This window comes from Mastigoproctus giganteus, chromosome 3 (assembly GCF_048544385.1).
Source record: "Mastigoproctus giganteus isolate SK-2022 chromosome 3, ASM4854438v1, whole genome shotgun sequence".
Taxonomy (NCBI): Eukaryota; Metazoa; Arthropoda; class Arachnida; order Uropygi; family Thelyphonidae; genus Mastigoproctus; species Mastigoproctus giganteus.
The window spans coordinates 77518028-77534380 of NC_143577.1; the positions used below are offsets into that span (position 1 = coordinate 77518028).

General features: G+C 35.1%; 1 protein-coding gene across 2 annotated transcripts in view; it reads left to right on the plus strand.

The window, feature by feature from the left end:
- Positions 1–16353, plus strand: part of LOC150088095 (MAP kinase-interacting serine/threonine-protein kinase 1-like) — a 183230-nt gene that overhangs the window by 88173 nt on the left and 78704 nt on the right. For both annotated transcript variants that reach the window (XM_090369338.1, XM_090369337.1), the window contains exons 3-4: positions 3132–3229; positions 12172–12293. In XM_090369338.1, the coding sequence (XP_090225464.1) occupies positions 3132–3229; positions 12172–12293 (220 nt within the window). The remainder of the gene's footprint in view (positions 1–3131; positions 3230–12171; positions 12294–16353) is intronic.

The window sequence follows — 16353 nt, forward strand, 5'->3', positions numbered from 1 at the left end:
AGCTAATTTTATCAATTTTACAAACAGCCAAATTGACTGCTTTGAGTTTTAGATATAGAGCTAAAATTGAAACGAAAAATGTGTGCAAAATTATTTGCAACTGTGCATGCTGTGTAAAGTAATGGAAAATTAGGAAATATCATGGACTCACTTCTGTAGTTCAAAGGGCTGCAAAACTACAACAATTTAAAGTAGGCAAATGGTCAAAGTGGCCATTTTGACAAATCTAGTGTTAAGAATTTGTTTAAAAAAAAAAAAAAAAAAAAAAAAAAACACATCCATCCCCTGTACAAATGTATCCCAATTCACAAAGGGAAATAAATGACAGATGTGAGTAATTACAGACCTGTTAATTTAACTTCTGTTTCAGGGAAAATAATGGAATTGCTAGTTAAAGAAGTAATGCAGGAACAGGTATGCAATTATACTGCAGTCACAGGATGATTTGTTAAGGGACGATCTTGTCTGCCTTAGCTGATTGGATACTATGACACAATAACAGAGGAACCGAATGCAAAAAAATAATTTTGATGTCATATACTTAGATTTCAAGAAAGCTTTTGATACTGTTGTACATAAAAGACTGCTGTACAAATTAGAGCATTGCAGCATCCAGTGTCACCAATCTGATTGGATACTTTAACACAGTAACAAAGGAACTGGATGCAAAAAATAATTTTTGTATCGTATACTTAGATTTCAGAAAAGGTTTTGATACTGTTGCATATAAAAAAACTGCTATATGAATTGGAGCAGTGTGGCATTAAGGGAAGTTGCTGCTGTGTATAAAGAAATGGTTGAGTGGGAGAAGTCAGAGAATGGCTATCAATGGGTGCTGCTTTTCTTGGATTAATATTATTAGCAGGGTCCTCCAGGGTTCAGTGCTGGGCCCATTGTTGTTTTCTATATTTATTAATGATACAAAGATTAGCAGAGTACTTAATCACAAATTAGGCAGATGGACTGAGAAGTGGCAATTGTAGTTTAATATTAAAAAGTGCCAAGGTACTTCATATGGGTAGCAATATAATCCCAGGTAAATGTTCCAGCTGTGCAGTACTTTGCTTGGCAAAATGGGGAATGAAAAAAATTTTGGGGTAATTCACGTATGACGTTCATTTTGTCAATGATATATAGGAATTTTTTTCAGCAGGGATAAGGAGGTAATTATCCCATTGTCTAAGGCAGTGGTCAGGTTGCACCTTGAGTATTGGATGTGGATATGCTTGAACAGGTGCAGAGAATTGTAATAAGAATAGTGAGAGGAGCAAATGGATGTTCTTACTAGGAAAGGCTTCAATTTTTTTAAAAATTGCAGTGTCTGGAGATTATGGACCTTTTGAGGAGGTCTGATTGAGATGATTAAGGCCTTGAATGGATTGAGTAACAGTTCTGATGGAATTGTCTTGATCTTACTACAATCACAAGAGGTCATAAATTCAAAGTGAGAGAAAGCATAGTTGCAGGTTGGATGTGTGGAAATTTTGCATTTGGTGAGAAGGTGGTTGATGTTATTTGGTTTTTAGGAGCATTAGCAACTAAGGCCATATTGCTCCATGGATATGCGGTGGTCATTCCCTGACCTTTCCGCATCCTCCGTATTTGGTGGTCATGTGCTCGAACCCCGGTCTAATCAAGAAGCGTGTGCTACGCACTGCTGCACTTGGCTATGGAGGCACCCCGAAGGTGGTTGATTGTTGAAACTAATACCCATCTGGTGGTGTCAAGGTGGTTAGTTTGAATAAGTTAAAGGAAGTAGTAGATAACTGTTAAAGGGGATAGACAGGTGATGTGGGAAGTGTTTATTCATTATTATTTTTTTTTAATTTTTTCTGATGCTTTATAAGCTTGCTGTCTTGCATGATTTTCCATTACTACTACTACTAATAATAATAATAATAATAAAAAAAAAAAAAAAAAGGAAGGAAAAAATTCTACTCTTATGTAAACCATAGCTATTCATTCATTTGAACAGTTTGTTTTCAAGTTTGGGGATGCTACCCCAGATATGCGAGCAGTGTTCTGTGGCAAGTCTTTATCTGTGATTTGTACAAGACTAATCAGTGCAGGATAAAAATAATGCCCAGAGAAATACATCTTAAATACTTTTGGATTCTAAAGACAACTGTATATAATGTTTATGCCAAAAAACGTATTTAGTGAACTTTTTTGCATCTCTGTTGGGGGTGGGGGGATACAATTTATAGTTTTACCACTGGATGGATGGCCTGCTATTATTCTCCTAAACTTTTTTTTTTTTTTTTTAGGCTGGAACCTTCTTAATGTCTTCTGTTTTAACATAAAATTAAGGAAAAACAATTCAGAACTAAGATTCAGGGAAGCTGGTGAGAGCAAAAATTTTGGTCTAGCTTTCTGCTATCATTTTAAATTGTGTGTACACACACACATGCACAATTAGAAGTAGTACCAGAGAAGTAAAAACTGTCAAGATATATAGTAAGAGGACAGAAGTGTAATGACTGTGAAATATAGTTAAAATTAAGAATCCAAAAGCTGTATGAGTCCATGGAGTAAGTCTATGTGTTTCAAGTTTTGACACAGTATTGACAAATTGCATCTCTATATGTATATTGTCTTTAAACTCCATAAGGACACGTTGCCATCTATTAACTGTGTTTACAAGTAATGATTTTTATATTTACGGTAGCTTTAGAAATCAGCATAGGAGAGATAAGCTTTCTACAAGGTGAGATGAGCAGCTGTATACAAGTCAAAATTGAAGAAATTCTCTGGTTCAGATCTAGAAGTAGATGAAACTGAATTAAGTGATATGTATATAAATGTTAAAGAATATTATTGTATCAAGATAAAAGTAATGAGTTGTTATACTATTTTATTTTATTCACATTTATTTTATTTCAGTTTTGTAACAACTGAAAACCTTCCCAATTCCTCAAAAAATTTGCTCTGAGTAGCCTATATACCATGAGAATGATCACTTGTGAAAATGTTAAAATTAATATTGAGGCAAAAATGTAACTCAATGTAGATTGGTGAATGTACAGTACTTCAATACTTTGTTAAAAAATGAAATAAAAATATTCTTTCAGTTTGTGAACTTATCTAAATAACATCTGATATTAATTTGTTTTTATTCCCTCTATTTTAAGATTTGTATAGGTTGACAGATGAAGTCCTTGGTGAGGGAGCATATGCTTCTGTGAGAACATGTGTAAATCTTTATACAGAAATGGAATATGCAGTTAAGGTAATTTTCTTGTTTTGTATTTACAGAATGTAGTTTAAGTTAGTTTTTATCTCCAAAAATTTACTTTTTAATATTTAAATTTTTTAAAATTCACCAAATTTTTTACTTAGTTTTGATCCTTTTTATATTTTTTATTGAAATTGAAATAAGACTCATAAATAACTTTTGCGAGGCAAGGTCCCAATTCAGCAAAAATTGGTCCTATTATTGTAAGCCATTTGCCCATTCATGTAAATTTTTTGAATGAATAAAGATGGCTGTAATTATGGTGCTTTCTTGCAATAAACAAAAAAAAAAAAAAAAAAAAATTCTTATACCAGCATTTATAATACTTTTTGCCACTAAGACTCTCTTTTATTATTTTTAGACCAGGGACCTCCCTTTTTTTTTTTTAACCTGAGTTCATCGGACTTGTTTTTATTAACCAGTTAACACAATTTCTTATACTTCACAGTGAAAAGCCCTGAATCTTGTTAAGTTACAAAAATTTTAAAAAAATAATAAAATGAAAAATGATACATGGATAATCTTCAAACAATATAGTTTTTTGTATTGATAATTGCTTGGGACTGCCATGGGCCAACAAATTGAAAACCCACTGCATTATATTTAAAGTGCATCTGCTGATATGACTTATTTTATATATCTGCTAAGGGAACCCCTAGTCACCCCATCCCTGCAATAAGTGCTATAGAGCCTCATAAATTAGGTCTTTTAGAGAGAGAAGACTATTTTTAATTTCAATCCGCATCAATGATTGAATTGTAGTCTCACATTTTGTGCAGACTGGCTTTACTATGCTTCCTGTAGTTGCAGTGGTGTACTTTCAGCAGTGAAAATCCAATGCTTCCTTCTGTGGCATTTTCTACTCAGTGAAATGCTATTTTAGCAAATTATGATTTTTGCTACTGTTGGGAAGAATGTGCTTGTGATAATTTGGCAAATCATGCTGTGTAGTTGGCAAAAAGTAGCAAAACTGGTCTACCACCATAGGGGGCTATAGTGTTAATTGTAATGCAGCTTGGAGTTTCCCCAACTCTGCATCAGGAAATGTGATGCCTTAGTGGGTGTACGTGTAGTATTAGTGTGAGGTTGCGTTGTTTGTTCGGCCTCTTAAAAACAAAAACCTCTAGTTTACCATCCAGTGCCATGAGGAGGCAGGCTGAGCAGTAGGTAGTATGAAAGCCAGTGCTTTCATACTACCTACTGCCCAGGGAGGCTGTCAGAAGTTGGGGGAGGGAAATAAGCTTGTTTGGTATGGTTCTAAAGATTGTGTTAGTGTTGCTCAGCAGAAGGGGAGAGGCAAGAATTTATAGTTTCACCACTGTTACGAAAACACTTTTTTTTAGGTTTTAAAGGAAATCAACTACTTGTAATTATGAACATAATTTATTTTTATAGTAGTCATAATGTTAAATATTGTGGGGGGGATTCCCACCATTCAGAAATACTTGTGGCAGCATTATAAGCTTTTGGAGGGTAGCATGTGCAAATCAGTGTGCATATATATTGGCACTTGGTTTGTATGATGACTTGGTGACTCTATTGTCAGGGAAATGGGGAACATGCTTTGTAAAAAGGATAGGTGGAATAGGACCAGGGTATGTCTGCCAGGGGCAAAGGTTGATGACTTTGTAGAGCGGATATCATCTTTTAAGGGCACAAAAGGTGATATAGTTGTACTCGTTGGCACTAATGATATTAAGAGTAGGAGACCGGTGGAATTACTTAGCAAGTACAGGTCACTGTTGAAAAAAAGCCGTGAATTAGGGTTGAATTTGAAAGTGTCTGCAATTCTGCCCAGACACGATAGGATAGGAGGGAGTATATGATGAGAGCCTTGTCAATCAATTCGGCCCTGGAGGGATTGTGCAAGGCTCAAGGGGTAGAATTTTTTTCAGCCTGGACTGTACTTGTTAACAGGAGAGATTGCTTCTACAGGGATGGGATACACTTAAATAGAAAGGGTGCAAGAATTTTTGCTGATGCTGTCGAGGTAGTGTTAGGTGGGTCGGAAAACTGCTAGTTGGGGGGATACACGGACTAATAGATTAACAGTAGCCACTGGCAGAGGTGGAAGTGATTCTTGCACTGCTTCTATTGAAATGAGCAGAAGCCTGAAAAACAAGATGCAGGATATTTCAGAGACTGCTGGGAGTCATTGCGGTACAAGTAAACACATGGGTTGTGTTAGGGTAGCTAAGAATAGAAACAGGTGCATGTATACCTGCGTGTACACCAATGCTAGGAGTTTGGTAAATAAATTTGATGAATTTGAGGTATTGCTCAAAACATCAAAGGCAGATATTGTTGTGATATCAGAGACGTGGTGTCACACAGATATAAGTAATGCGGAACTGGAATTTGGGGAATACAATGTGTATAGAAAGGATAGACAGGACAGGACAGGAGGGGAGGAGGGGTTATGCTATTAGTTAAGAAACACATAAAATCCAAGGAAGTGAAGCCAGTCGACATCGATGGACAGGGCAGTGTCGAGTCAGTTTGGTGTGACATAAGCATAGGGAAATCAAAATTGAGAGTAGGAGTGTGCTATAGGCCTAATGACTCTGATGAGTATAATATCTACATCAGCATGTTCGTGCGGCAACAAGAGGGAGCAATACTCTTGATCTGATTATCAGTCGTGATTCTTCATGCATTAAGAATCTGCGGGTAAATGAACCACTAGGTGGCAGTGATCACACTGTGTTGAAGTGGGATTTACTCAAGGAGGTAACTACCATCAGAGGTAAAGGGAAGGGTTTTTGTTTTCGTAAAGGCGACTATGATGGTCTGAGACAGTATTTAAATTCTATACAGTGGGATCAACTGATGATGTTACCAACAGGAAACTCAAAATGGGAAGCATTCGAGGAACTAATCTTGGAAGCTACCAGGCTTTACATACCAACTAAGAAATATTGTTCAAGGTTTAGGCCTAAATGGTTGTCAGATGAACTAATAAGACATGTGGCAGAGAAGAAAAATGCATGGAATACATACAAATTAATGGGTGACACGGAAGCCTATGATAGATATAAGTTGGTCTGTAACCAAGTCACAAAGGAGATTAGGCAGGCAAAGGCAGACTACAAAAAATCCTTGGCAAAGGATGCAAAGAAAAACAGAAAAGAGTTCTTTACCTATTTAAACTCAAGAAGGAAAGGGATGAATCAGATTGGTCCACTGGATATTGATGGTTCAACAGTTGAGGATCCTGCTCAGGTGGCTAACAATCCACACGAGTATTTTGCATCTACATTCACGCATGAGGAGTTATTCAGGAAAGAGAATGGCGTAGGTAAAGTAAACGTTGGCAGTGAGCTAGATGATTTTGTAATAACTGAGAGGAAAGTGGAGGAGAGATTGTTGAGGATAAACATAAAAAAGGCACCTGGGATGGATGGGATCTATCCAGTTATATTAAAGGAGGCAGCAAAGGAAGTAAGGAAACCCCTAGCCATAATTATGAGAGCTTCTTTGGACTCAGGGGAGGTACCCATAGACTGGAGATGTGCAAATGTAACCCCAATTCACAAAGGAGGATCAAAGGCTGACACAAGTAATTATAGACCTGTTAGTTTAACTTCTGTTCCCGGAAAATTAATGGCGGCATTGGTTAAAGAAGCACTGCAGGATCATCTAGACAAGAATTCAGTTATAGCTCAGACGCAGCATGGTTTTGTTAAGGGCAGGTCTTGCCTGACCAATTTGATTGGATACTATGATGTAGTCACAAAAGAACTGGATGCAGGGAATAACTTTGATATTATATATTTGGATCTTAGAAAGGCTTTTGATACTGTTGCACATGGAAGACTGCTGCACAATTGGAGCAGTGTGGCATTGGAGACAAATTGCTGCTATGGATAAGGGGATGGTTGAGTGGCAGAAGACAGAGTGGTAATCAATGGACACTGCTCAACGTGGACTAATGTTATTAGTGGAGTTCCTCAGGGTTCAGTGTTGGGTCTGTTGTTGTTTTCGGTGTTTATGAATGATATTGATGATGGTATATCAAGTTTAATGTCCAAGTTTGCAGATGATACAAAGGTTGCCAGGGTTGTTAAGGACACCACTGACGCTATGCTGCTGCAACAGGATCTGGAAAGGTTGAACAGATGGGCTGAGAGGTGGCAAATGAAGTTTAACATTGACAAATGTAAGGTACTACATATGGGAAACAGTAACCACAGAGCAACGTATCAACTCTGCGGTATTACACTGACAGTGGTGGAGAATGAAAAGGACCTGGGGGTAATTGTGCAGGCAGATATGAAGTTCTCTGAGCAGTGCAGACAAGCTGCAAGAGTAGCTCATGGTGTCTTGTCAATGATATACAGGAATTTTTCTAGCAGGGATAAGGAGGTGATTATTCCCTTGTATAAGGCAATGGTTAGGCCACATCTTGAGTACTGTATACAGGTCTGGAGGCCTCATTTCAAGAAGGATGTAGAGCTGCTGGAACGGGTACAGAGAAGGGCAACAAGATTAGTGAATGGAACAAAGGGTTGCTCTTACGAAGAAAGGCTTAAGTTTTGCAAATTACAGTCTGGAGACTAGGCACCGGCAAGGTGATCTGATAGAGGTGTATAAGGCTTTGAATGGTTTGAGCACGCTCAATGCCAATGGGATTCTTCATCTTGCTTAGAATAATCACCTCAGAGGGCATAAATTCAAATTGAGGAAGGACATATGTCGGATAGATGTGCGGAAATTTGCCTTTGGCCAGCGGGTGGGTTGGTTGGTGGAACCGACTTCCATCACTTGTAGTGGAGGTTGATAGCCTAAATAAGTTTAAGGCTCAGCTGGACAGGTATTTTGAACGAACGGAGGGGTGAAATGGGAGTGGTGTGTGTGTGTTTTTTTTTTTTTTTTTTTTGGCTGATGCTAAATAAGCTTGCTTTCTTGCATCATATGCCTCTACTAATGCTAATTCTAATAAAAATTAGTAACAAAAATTGTCTCGCAACAGATTTGAATTGTTATTTGCGCCTCATTCACTTTTCAGAACTACCTGTATATTCAGATAGGTATTTTACTGCAAATTTTATGTGAAAAAAATTTATTAAAGTAATTTTTCAAAATGTTTGTTTGTTGTTACTTTTTTTTTCTTCTACAAAATCTCTCAACTTCTTAATAAGTTGACTGCCAAGCTAGTTTAAGAAAAAAAAATTCCCCCTGGCCAAAAATATTTAGTAAATAATTTGATTAGTAATTCTAAAATAAATATTGAAATGTCAGTGTTATGCAGTTTTTTTCACTTAAAATATCAAAAAAGTCTTTATTTTTTTATTTATTTTTATTTTTTTGTGTCGCATATATGTGGCCCAGTAGGTTACTTTATTTCTTGAGATGCCATGTTGGCCACATACGTGTGACACTATTACGGCATACATATGAAGGTCACTTGTGATTAATTTATTGCATGCATGGCGCTCGCTGCAATAAAACTAATCACAATAAAATAAACTCTCAAACGTCGCAATAAGTTTGTTAGTATTGTTAGATTTTGTGAAAACAAGTTCATTAGCACACTGTATTATCCCCATTATTATTGTGTTGTGTTTCTCCGCAAGTTTTTACAATTGTGTTGTAAAAAAAAAAAAATCTAAACAGCACTGGCTAAAAGAAAATTACTAAAAGAAGAGGATCTAAGAGAAATTGCTGAAAATCTTAGAAGTAGTTCTGAAGATGAAAAAGATTTTGACTCTGATGATTCAGTAAAAGATCCTGACTGGGATATTTCTTCAAATGAAGGAGATACTAAAATACCAGAAAATATTAGTGTTTCAAGACTGGATGGAAGAATAAAACATAGATGAGCAATTTGAAAATACCGAAGAACCTGAGATTGAAGAAACTGAAACAAATGACGCTGTTTAATGGACTGAATACGAAGGATGCCAAAAAATATTTGATATTACAGGCAAATCGAGACTGCAAATAGACGTATCAAGAAACATTACTCATCTTTGAGGTGTTTGCATTATTTTTTGAGGAAGTAATAAATCTTATTGTAACGGAAACAAACAGATATGCCAAACAGAAAATTCAGAGTACCCGAGCTTTGCGGCAGAGTTGTCTAAAAAAGTGGGTTTCAGCAACTGCTGATGAGATGAGAAAGTTTTTCGGGCTTCTTATGTGGATGGGACTAGTAAGATTGGGCAGTATTGCATCTTACTGGTCAACCAAACCTATCTATAAAAATGATTTAGTAACAAATTGTCTCGCAACAGATTTGAATTGTTGTTTGCGTCTCATTCACTTTTCAGACAATGAAACTGCTATTCCATGGGGACAGGCTCAGTAAGATACAACACCTGATAATGTTTTGCAGCTGAAATATCAGAAAATATTTTTTCCCAGCGAAGATTTTGTCATTGATGACTCTTATTCCTTGGAGGGGCAGGCTGATATTCCGACAGTATATTCCAAATAAAGCGCACAGGTATGGAATCAAGCTGTTCAAGTTATGTTCTACTGAAGGATATACCTGGTCAAGCAAGATCTATTCAGGTAAATCTGAAAATTATATAAAATCTGTAGGTTTGGCTGCAAAGGTCTGTGAAAAGTTATCACAAAGACTTCTAAATGAAGGTTGCACCTTTTACGTAGATAACTTTTATAACTTTTATTATCATTTCTTTATAAAAAAATTCACGTTGTTGGTACATTACGACAAATAAAAAATTTATGCCTAAAGAAGTCATGCACTCAAAGCTAAATAAAGGGGAGATGATTGTCAAGGAAGAATTGTTCTAAAGTGGCAAGATGCTCTAGATGTGAGACTTCTAACAACAAAGCATGCCCCAGAAATGGTTGATGGATCCTCCACCAGTAAAGGAAGATGGAAAGAAGCAAAAAAAAAAAAAAAAAAAAAACCCACTTCCTATTCTAGCTTATAAATAAGGGAAAGGCAGGCATTGATTTGTCAGATCAAATGGGCACGTATGCCACAACATTAAGAAAGGGGGAAAGTGGTACCGGAAATTAGTGATAGAATATATACTCGGAATATCAATTGTCGATGCGTACGTGGTATACAAGAGTGCTATGCGAAAACAAATAAAAATAAGAAGCTTTTGGGAAGAGGTAGTTACGGATTTGCTAAATATAGAACAGAAAGAGAAACGTAAAAAGCCAAAATTTTGGTAACACTTGTATACTAACGACAAAAATCGACACAAACAACAAGTTGGTCATTTGGTCAAGGAAGGTCAGTTGCTAATAGAAAGGGAAAAAGAGTTTCGATGTATTTCCCAGGCTGTATTCATCAGCCTTTCATGTGTTTGGAGTGTTTTGATCAACACCATAAATCTTAATAATTTTGAAATTATAAAGTTTGTAATAATAAAGAATTTTAAAATAATGACTAGTTACTTGCTTATTTTTTCTCATAGCACCATGCAAATTTCATCACATGTAACCACTGGTCACGCTTTTCAAAAATAATGTAAATTTCCAACAATCATCAGTGCTATACAGCCGAAGCAGCTTCCACTGAAACAGTGGGTGTCGGCAATATATGTCCGATGCGGCACCTGAAAAATGTAAACGTGTCGGACGTATACGGCCGGTGCGGCAGTCAACGTGTTGATAATATCAATTTGATAATATCACATTTTTCCTGGTTTTCTGCCCATTTCAGTGCTGTTTCTTTTCGTTGACATTTTACCGTAAAAAACAGAAAAATAAATCGCACTTTTTCGGGCCGATATTATTCTTACTGGAGCTAAACTAAACGTAACATCAAATGAAGAGACCAAAATATGTAGTGGAAAATTGGGTTCACAGAAGCAAATGAATAAACTCTATCACTCATGGTTTCTGAGAAAACCCATTAGTCCTAATCCAACATTTCATCAGATATACAATGTAAAAAAACAGAAATACTCTCGTAGCATAATAAACATTTGTCTCAAATACTACCATTAATAAAAAGAAAGAAAAAAAAATCAGCCTTTCAAATTGTTCCGGATAACCGATGTTCTACTGTATCTACTTTTAGTGCACTGGTTGTTAAGCTGAAATATTACTCCTGTATATACAGTATAGCATAGAAAGTCTTAATTTGTCATTACAGGAGTTAAAAATCAAATATTGGCTTTAGCTACTCTTTGATCCCAACTAGTGGACCAAACAGACAGTCACATGGGCAAGATTTGAATGAAGATGTAAGTGGGTGTAAGTGTAACTTTATTTCAAGGGATTCCCAGGTTTTCCCCGAGTGTGGGCAAGATGATGCAGAAGCATGGTTAAACAATGATGCTTGTGATCCTGGTTATCATATTTTAACCGAAGAAGAAATTGTTTGCATTAGCCCAGGATGGAGAACGTGCTGACTTTAACTAAGGTGATTCTGAAGACAAAGAGGAAGCGTGATGCAGACCTTCACTTTGCTAGAAACTGAAATGGCATGGTGTGAGCAACAGTCTAAATGCAGTTGTATAGAGATACTGCTATTAAAGAGGATGAGAGACCTCCTGCAAAAAAAACAATCTTGCATAGTTCAAAGAAAAACTCAAGAGTCATACATATTTGTGTAAAATTACTTGTGTTTATTTCTTTTTATGTAAAAAAAAAGTGTGATTTATAGTTGAAACCATGTAAAACAATTGAATATGTTCAAAATAAATATAATATATATTTTTTCTTCAAAACATTTTGATTATTTCCCTGCATACAATAATTTAATTGTAGGCCTTTTTACACTTTGTTTTGTATAAACTGGGTATTCTCATGTACGTTTGATTAACCGAACCAACCTTAGTCCCAATTAGTTCGGATAATTGACGTTCTAGTGTATATGTAAAAATTGGATTCCTCTGCTGTTATTGGAATCAGAATGTCCGATTACGGCGGAAATTTTACCTACCCATACACTCAAAACAGTTCGTTAAAAGTTCTCTTCAAAAAGTCATTTGTTTTTTTTTTAGGTAATTGAGAAGCAGCCATCTCGTAGTAGGGCACGTGTGTTTCGTGAAGTAGAAACATTCCATCATTGTCATGGTCATCAGAATGTTATTCAGTTAATTGAATTTTTTGAGGAACAAGATAAGTAAGTAATCCACTTGATTAAATAGAAACATTTTACAGTCGAGGACTGAATTTTACTTTGTTGGTTTAATATGAGAAACAGTGACTATTGAAACATGATAAATGGTTTTGAATTGTTTTTCATATTAACTTGAAAAAAAAAAATAATAATAAATAAATAATAATAAATAAATAAATTAATTTACCTCAGGCACATGTAATCTGCCTGAATATATTCCATTTTTTACAGTTAACTTAGATTAATTAAGTTAGTGATTTTGTTGTACCTGTTACTATGCCCTTGCTGCCTGTTTCTACATAAGATATTCATTCATATATCTTGCTAAAAAGATTACATACCTCTGATTTGCACATCATGGTTAATTGTTTAATAAGCTTTGTTGATTAAAGTCAGTCAACTTTTTTAAATTAAAAGTTTGTGAATGTTATTTGTAAGGACTGATAGTGATCCTACAAGTTCTATTCCAGTCAGTACTGTTATGAGAAACACAGCAAAATGTTTGTGGTGATATTTTTATTTTATTTTATTTTTTTTCAGATTCCAATTGCAGAAGCACTTATTTATGTTATCATTTGTAATATTAATTGCTGTCATTTCTCATCTTTTCTTTTGTTTACGAAGTTATTATGAAATTATTCCAAAAAAAAAGTTGTGTAAACCATATGTTTTTGCATGCAAAATAAAGAACAGGTAAATTTTTGTTGTTCTTGATTTGCCTGCTATCACCATTGTCAGTTTGTGAGAGCCATCGGAGTTTGCACTTAATAGTGTAGTTAAATATTCCCTATTTAAATTTTTATTGGTACGTATGTTGATATTTTCAGGTTTTAATTTCCAGAAACACGTCTTTATTGTCATTATAAATTTGCCTTAATTCGTATTGGGAATCCAGTTATTTTATTAAGCTTAGTCTTAAATTGTGGAATACTTATTGACACTACGCTAAGAGAATCAACACATTCTTATGATAGCTATACCACGATGTTTTGAACTATTAAAAGCCAGCCTATACTTGCCTTGAATGTAGAGTGCAAAAAGTGTTGGGCAGACAGTTTATCATTTGAAGTCAAATTTCTCTAATAGGAACACTACAACTTGTTACTTCTATGACTCGCATACAGCTTCAGGTTTCATTTGTGTTTTCCTCTATTTTTGCATTTGTAACTGTTTTTTACTTTTGGTGTTTTGCACTCTATATTTTTATTAAAAAAAAAAAAAAAAAAAAAAAAGAAAGCACTTTGGTTCTTTTCAATGAAATAAAATGTAGATTTACTGCTTCCTGTATTCTTTCCTCATACTTTATACAGAGCATTTCAAATAAATATATATATATATTTTTTTTCAATTCTGAAGTTAATGAATTAACTTCATTTCATTTGCAATGGGCTATTCAATAAATTATTTAAAAATGATTAAAAAATAAATGATAATTTGTACAGTAGATGATGAATAATGTTCAAACTTGCAAGGTGTTATATTGAAGTCCAGCTGAAAAATGAAGAGAAACTGGAATGAAAATGAACATTCAACATTGATGCTGAATTTGTGAATATTCATTCACATTTCCATATGAAATTGTGGGCCTGGCAAAAAACATTTTCCTTACTTATAAGACCATGTAAAACAAATCAGCTAGTTGGATTGCTTTGCTTAATAGGCAATTGTGGGTTGTGCTTAGTAATCAAGCACTTAGAAAAGAATGACATCGCAGCTCCATTGCCAATTCAGCATACTGTTAAGTTTTGCATAAACTTTCACCCCTACCCTTAACTTTATTAAACTAACGATGTGGCATACCAGTTCACTTGTCCTTACGCTGATACAGGTGCACTGCTGTTTCACTGAACTGAAATCTACTCTTCCACCTGAATCATATATATTAAATTCACACCTGCTAGCCTTGTTTTGTCTTGTACAACTAGCTTGCATTGAATGGATAGCACTATTTCAAATAATATAAAGTCCAAAAACATTTCAGACACAAGGTGTCTGAAATGTTTTTGGACTACATTCATAAAATATTGAAATCTCAAAGGAAAAAAAAAAATTACCATTTTAATCTTCAAAGTACAACTATTGTAATTTGATACACATCTTTGTATGGTTGTACAGCCCTCTGGTATGGCTCTGTGGAACCCTATTTAACTTCCTCATCATGCTGGTTTGAATCTCTGAAATGGTGACCTTTCAGGTGGATTTCACTTTGGGGGAACAGAAAATAATCAGCAGGTGCCAAATCAGGCAAGTACTGTAATACTCTTTCATGAGAGAAACTGCTTGATATTTGGTTGCATTGTGAGAAGGTGCATTGTTATGAAGCAAGAACCACTCACCTGACTCAGCCACATCTGGCCTAACATGCAGCAGTCTGTCTATCACCCCTCTATAAAATTCAGAGTTTACTAATCACCTTTCAGTACAAATTCTTTGTGCACAACTCCTTGCCAATCAAAAAAATCACCAACATTGTTTAGGTTCAAGGCTTTTGGAACTTTAGTTTCTTTGTCCTTGGTGACTTTTCTCCAACCCATGCAGCTGATTGTCTTGTTTCAGGTTCGTATGCAAAGCACCAGGATTAATCTCCAGTTATGTTTTTTTTTTTTTTTTTTTTTTTTGTCTGGATCACTGTCTGTTATCTCAATCAAATCTTGATGTGCAGCAGCTCATTCCTCCTTCTGTTCTGCCATCAATGCATGCGGTATGAAGTGCAAGCACACTCTTTTTTTTTACCCCCTTTCAAATTTTCAACAATCGAGCCCATGGTATTCTTGCTGATGTGAAGCTGGTCTGCTTTCTTTTGGAGGGACAGGCAGTGATCTTCCGTTAACAGGTGCTGAATTTTTTTGATGGTAGAGTCTAGAATGGGTGACCATTTCATTCTCCATGCCTCATCCTGAACATCTTCCTGCCCTTCATGGAACTGCTCATACCAGTGAAAAATGCTGGATTGTGATAGTGCTTCATTCCTATAAGCTGCACTTACCATTGTAATTGTTTGTTGCACTTTTTCAGGCTTTAAAATGAAATCTCATCATCACTCTTTGCTTCGTCCTTGAATCCATTACAACATGATTTTGCTACACCAGCTTAAACAACTTTCCACTGGAATGCCTTTTGTGAACACTGATGAAACTTAGCACAGAGCCAGGTCAGACTTGATATTAAATAGTTTCAGCAGTGGTAAATGTATGGTGCTAGTAGTATCCTTATAGAAAAGGATCTTGGTTATTTAGGATTTGAAGTGATCTTCCAATGAGTAAATAAAAATGGCAATTAATGAAAAAAATAAGGGGTATGAAGTTTAGAAACACACAGAATCAAAGGTCTCAGATTTGTTGACAGCTATTTAATATAGAAACCATCTTGCTCAAATAAAAAAAAGGTTTTATTTTGTGTTAAATGAATTTCCTGATCCCAACATGATTTTAGATGAAGAAAAGGAAAAATCTTTGTGGCTGATTTTACCAATGCATTCCAAATTTCAGCCAAGACCAGAAATTTGTCTTTGTTAACAAAATGTATGTATATATATAGGTGAAATAAGTATATTGGGTTAAAAAGTGGTAACAGAGAGATAAAAAATAAAAATATATGTCAAATGCACCTGAACGTGCAAAGGATACAAAAGTTTATATATGCAAGGTGGAATTAATAGGTCTGTTATATTAAAAAAAAAAAAAAAAAAAATTGAAGATGGATGTGTAAATTACACAATATGCCATAACTAATAGAAGGATAGCAGAAAAAGGAAATATTGTAGGTGTGAAAAAGAGAAGTTGTAATGAATTAAGCAAAATTATATGCTAAATTAAAGAGAAGGTAACTGTAAAGCAAAAAATTGACTAAAAATGATTAAATTAAAATAAGGAGTTATAGTCAGAACCAGGTATAGATGGGTAATTTTGGTTATAAGGGCTAGAGCAAATATAAAATTCAAATCTCTGATGTTAACTAAAAGTAAAAATTGTTACATGATTAGGTACTACATCAGGTGACTACACCTGATCATGTATCAAGGACTGCATTTCTATACTTGTCCATACCTGTGGAAGATAAGCAA